The 5,541-nt window shown below is 56.4% G+C and overlaps 1 protein-coding gene across 1 annotated transcript; it reads left to right on the forward strand.

Annotated features, from left to right (window-relative positions):
- The first annotated feature begins 2,455 nt into the window (after positions 1-2,455).
- On the forward strand, positions 2,456-4,941 carry SOX12 (SRY-box transcription factor 12). Its single transcript, XM_081011510.1, has 2 exons — positions 2,456-2,590; positions 3,146-4,941. The coding sequence occupies exon 2, from the start codon at positions 3,627-3,629 to the stop codon at positions 4,608-4,610; it is 984 nt and encodes a 327-aa protein (XP_080867636.1). The 5' UTR covers positions 2,456-2,590; positions 3,146-3,626; the 3' UTR covers positions 4,611-4,941.
- The last annotated feature ends 600 nt before the right edge of the window (positions 4,942-5,541 follow it).

Below are 5,541 nucleotides of genomic sequence, written 5' to 3' on the forward strand. Positions count from 1 at the left end.
GGCTCAAGGTCACCCAGTGAGCTTCGAGTGAGGATTCGAACCCTGGTCTCCCAGGTCGTAGTTTGACACGTTAACCACCACACACCATGCTGCCTTTCCCGTTTCTAGTTTCTGCGGCGAGAATGCTTGAAGAGCAGCAGTTAAGAGCGGGAGCTATGAGTCAGGATGCCTCCACTGGTTTAAATAACAACAACAACAACAACAACAACAACAATAATAATTTCTTATTTATACCCCACCCATCTGGCTGAGTTTCCCCAGCCACTCTGGGCGGCTTCCAATCAAGTGTTAAAAACAATACAGCATTAAAAATTAAAAACTTCCCTAAACAGGGCTGCTTTCAGATGTCTTTTAAAAAGAAGATAGCTGCTTATTTCCTTCACATCTGAAGGGAGGGCGTTCCACAGGGCGGGCGCCACTACCGAGAAGACCCTCTGTCTGGTTCCCTGTAACCTCACTTCTCGCAATGAGGGAACCGCCAGAAGACCCTCGGTGCTGGATCTCAGTGTCCGGGCTGAATGATGGGGGTGGAGACGCTCCTTCAGGTATACTGGACCGAGGCCGTTTAGGGCTTTCAAGGTCAGCACCAACACTTTGAATTGTGCTCGGAAATGTACTGGGAGCCAATGCAGATCTCTCAGGACCGGTGTTATGTGGTCTCGGCTGCTGCTCCCAGTCACCAGTCTAGCTGCTGCATTCTGGATTAATTGCAGTTTCCGGGTCACCTTCAAAGGTAGCCCCACGTAGAGCGCATTGCAGTAGTCCAAGCGGGAGATAACTAGAGCATGCACCACTCTGGCCAGACAGTCTGCAGGCAGGTGGTGTCTCATCCTGTGTACCAGATGGAGCTGGTAGACAGCCGCCCTGGACACAGAATTAACCTGCGCCTCCATGGACAGCTGTGAGTCTAAAATGACTCCCAGGCTGCACACCTGGTCCTTCAGGGGCACAGTTACCCCATTCAGTACCAGGGAATCCTCCACACCTGCCTGCCTCCTGTCCCCCAAAAACAGCACTTCTGTCTTGTCAGGATTCAACCTCAATCCATTAGCTGCCATCCATCCTCCATCCGCCTCCAGGCACCCACACAGGACCTTCACCGCCTTCACTGGTTCTGATTTAAAAGAGAGGTAGAGCTGGGTATCATCCGCATACTGATGAACACCCAGCCCTGTATGTTGCCATAGGAAAGCCGCTGTCTCTCAGGCACTTTCTGCAGCTTGGAGGAAGTAATTCTGGCCTTCCTTACTGGGCTGTTGTTAGGATAATGTCAGTTAGAGCAGGGGTAGGCAACCTAAGGCCCGGGGGCCGGATGCGGCCCAATCACCTTCTCAGTCCGGCCCCCGAATGATCCAGCAATCAGTGTTCTTACATGAGTAGAATGTGTCCTTTTATTTAAAATGCATCTCTGGGTTATTTGTGGGGAATAGGAATTTGCTCATATTTCCCCCCAAAATATAGACCGGCCCCCCACAAGGTGTGAGGGACAGTGGACCGGCCCCTTGCTGAAAAAGGTTGCTGACCCCAAGTTAGAGCATTGGAGATTATAAAACGGAGCGTTGTGTGCTGAGTGCCATTATCAATGTGAACTGTAAAGCTTACTAGGAGCATAAGAAGCTGCCTTCTACTGAGTCAGGCCTTTGGGGCCTCTCAGTATTGTCTACATGGACTGGCAGCAGCTCTCCAGGGTTTCAGGTAGCAGACTCCCCCAAGCATACCTCGGGATTAAACCTTAGACCTTCCTTGGAGGTTTTTAAGCACAGTTTGGATGATCATCTGTCCTGGATGCTTTAGCCAAGATTCCTGCATTGCAGGGGGTTGGACTAGATGACCCTCAGGTCCCTTCCAACTCCAAGATGGGCGGGGTATAAATAATAGATGATGATGATGATGATGATTGGATGATTCTGCTTGCAAGATGGATGCTCTGCCCCTGAGCTATGGCTCTGCTGAAAGTGCAAGCAGTTTTTAAAACTGCCAAATTAGCATTTACACTTCAGGGGGGGAAAGGAGTTCGTGCAGGAAAGTGATTCCCACGTGTCACAATTGTGGGTTGAATAGACTGACCTGTGGGCGCAGGAAGGATGAGCTAGATGGCCTTTGGCGTCCCCTCGACTTGTGCCTGTCACAGAATCCTAGCGCTAACGTGGGGTCTTGCACTGGGTGTAGGAAGGGAGGTTGTCGGCCTCCTGACCTGGATTCTGAATCTCCTGTGCCCAGCTGACCAAACACTATCCTGAAAACTCCCAGGTGTTCAGGGACTGCCAACTTTCCCGCTGACCTCTGCAGCTCTGCCTTTTTAACAGCCGCCACATCTGCAGGCATCGTTTTGCAGCAGTTGAAAAGTTGGCATTCGCCTGCGCGGTCTTGGGTCGAGGTTTAAAACATCTTTTTTCTCTCTCGATCCATTCCTCCAAACACCCACACACAAACACAGAGCATATTAGCACACACTTTCCTGATGCTGAGGAATCTGAAATATTTTTAGCAAAAACTCCTTTCTCTTTTCCCTGCAGAAAAAAACAGCAAACAAACCAGGTTTGCCTGTGAACTTGACGGGAAGAGAAAGCCAGACAGTGGCACAGGAAAGGTCTGGCGATTAAACCCCCTGCCTTGGGTCAATCCTGGGGGGGGGGGGCCAGGAAGCAGAGAGAGCGTTGTTGGGGGGGTCCGGTCTCAGGTAACAGATATGCTCTGGGTGGGCTGCAGAGGGGGCGGTGGTCTGTGCTTAGGCTGGTGGCGGAGGCGAGAAAGTTTTTGACATTCTCTCCAGCAACTCCTTCCCCGTTGCGCCCCTATTGGGGGATGCAAATCCTCCATTCCTGCCCCGCAACCAATGACGTCCCCGGGTGGGCGGTGCTTCCCATTGACAGAATGAGCACCTGGGTGTTTACTCTGAGCGAGCAATGTGTGCGCAGCAGCCCCTAGACTGTGCAGGAGGGGAGGGGCCGTCTGGGAGGGGGGAAAGAGGAGGAGGAGGGGGCTGTCGGCGGGGATGGGCTATAAGAGAAGGCAGCCGAGAGGAGCCAGCGAGAGGGGTGGGCGTGAGCTGCCTGGCTGGGGAAAGAGAGAGAGAGGCGTGGAGGGCAGCCGAGGGGCAAAAGACCGAGACCCTCTGCCGTTCCCTCCCTTCCTTCGTTCTCAGGTCTTGCCCTGGAAGCTCAGCGGCCGAGCAGCAAAGTCGTGACTCTCCTTCGCATCCCCGAGCGATTCGGCACCCGAAGGGCTCGCCTGCCTGAAGCGGACGTCCACCCACCCCTTCCTGCCCTCCGGCTGGCTTTTCTTGCCAAAGATCACCCCTCTCTCCCTCCTTCATTCTTTCTTTCTCTCCACCGCCGGCCCGGCTCCCTTCGCCGCTCGTCTGGCGCCTGCGGAAGGTGCCACAGCCGAGGTGCCACAACCACTTCTGTCAATTTGCCAGCCAGCTGCTTCAGCGACTGAGTTAAAAGGGGGGGCGTGGACGCCCAGGCAGAGCTCGCCGGCAGCCAGGGTGGGCGTGGGGGAAGAGAGAGAGGAGCTCTCGCACCCGGACGAGCGAGCGGCAGATCCGCCCACCCCTCGCCGGATGATGAGAAAATAACCCGGGGCTCAGCGGCGCCTGGAACGTGGAAGACGAGGGGGCCAGGATGGTCCAGCAGCGGAGCGGCGTGCGGAGCCGGGGGTCGGAGGGCAAGCGGGAGGTGTGCCCCAAGGATGCCCTGCTGCTGAAGGATGCCAAAGGGGAGCCGGGCTGGTGCAAGACTCCCAGCGGGCACATCAAACGCCCCATGAACGCCTTCATGGTGTGGTCCCAGAACGAGCGGCGGAAAATCATGGACCAGTGGCCGGACATGCACAATGCTGAGATCTCCAAGCGCCTTGGCCGGCGTTGGCAGCTCCTGCAGGACTCGGAAAAAATCCCCTTTGTCAAGGAGGCAGAACGGCTGCGACTGAAGCACATGGCTGACTACCCAGACTACAAGTACCGGCCCAGGAAGAAGGGCAAGGTGGGCACTGCTAAGTCCCGCCCCAGGGTCTCGGTCAAGATCAAGCCCTCCGTCCTCGGGAGGGTGGCGTCCGGCAGAAGGCAGCCCCCCAAGCAGTGTGGCAGCGGCAGCCAGGAGGGACGCTCGACGCCCGAGTTGGATGAGGACCCGCTGGAAGCGCGGCTGATGGAGGCGCCTTTTGACGACGGCCCGAAAACTCCCGGCAAAGAGTTCTGGCACGTGCTGCCGGCGAGCGGCGAGAAAGGAGCGTGGGTGGGCAGTTCTGGCGACCCGAAGGACCACGAGGTTGGTTCTGCTGCTGCTGCTGCCACCAAGTCCTTTTCGGACCAGGCAAGGTCCTCGGAGACCCCTTCCCCGGCGTCCACCCGGTCCCCGCTGTCTTCCTTCGCCTCGTCGGACGAAGAGTTTGAAGAAGAGCTCTTGAGCTTCCTGCCCGCCCGAGCCCAGCCGAACACGCCCTGCGGGACGCCGGACTGGTCTGTCTTCGACAAAGACCTGGACCTCTTCCCCCTGGGTGCCACGTCTCACTTTGAGTTCCCGGATTATTGCACCCCGGAGGTGACTGAGATGATCGCTGGGGACTGGCTGATGTCCAGCATCTCAGACTTAGTCTTCACGTACTGAATCCCTTAGCCAGGTAAACTCTCACTTCTCCGCAATCAGGTTGTCTCAAAAAAAGAAAAAGAAACCCAGCTGTTTACATGCAGGAATCAGGTATCTCCATTTTCTTGCCTTGGCTGCATTCAAAGGCAAGCTCTCCACCAGCCCATCCCCCGCTCCTCACACACCCACTTTGCTGGCACCCTCTGGCTCGGCAGGGCTGGTGTGCCGGGGCTGGGCTCCTCATCTCCTCTCGCCCCCCACAAGCCACGGAGGGATCCGGGCTCGATGCAGTGTGTATTTACCCATGAAATTTGACTGTCTAATCAGGTTTCCCCCCCCCCCCATTGCAAGCCTCTCCAGCCGTCTCCCCCCCCCCCGTCCCCCGCCTCTTCCTCCTTGCAGCTGCTTCCCAGCTCCTCCGCCATCCAAGGCGGAGGTCGCCCCCCCCCCCCCCAGTTTCCACACCGATCCATTCCTCTCCTCTTCTTCTCCTTGCCCACGCTCCTTCCTTTCGGCTCCTTATTCCTCTTGCAAGCTTCCAATTCTCCACTTTGATTTTCGTGCCATTTCAAGCGCTTGTCTTGCGGTGGGCAGCCGGGGATGTGTGTGTGGGGTGTATTCTGTCCTTCGGTTACCTGACACCCGCCCCCCCTAACTGCCCCCCTTTCCCCCTTCTGTTCCATTTTAAATGGCTCCCAGGAAAGAGATCCTCCCCGTTGGATCGCGTCGCGTTCAGAGAGATGTTCAGGAACATTTGCTGCCCGTCTTGCACCCAGTGTGGGCAGCGCTTCCGGGTTCTCGTTTCACAATAACTTTTGTGTTTTGTTTTCTTTTCCGCACAAAAACACGCTCCCGAACCGGGTTGGGGAAAAGCACAGCCGGGCGGCGCCCACGTGGTGTTCACGTGGATCCGATGCTCGCACATGCCCTCTTCTCGTGGGCAGCCGGTTCC

The sequence above is a fragment of the Podarcis pityusensis genome, assembly GCF_964106645.2.
Source record: "Podarcis pityusensis genome assembly, chromosome: 6".
Lineage (NCBI taxonomy): Eukaryota > Metazoa > Chordata > Lepidosauria > Squamata > Lacertidae > Podarcis > Podarcis pityusensis.

What these genes read in the sequence shown, in the direction of transcription:
- SOX12 (XM_081011510.1), top strand. Translation starts at nt 3,627, where the DNA reads ATGGTCCAGCAGCGGAGCGGCGTGCGGAGCCGGGGGTCGGAGGGCAAG.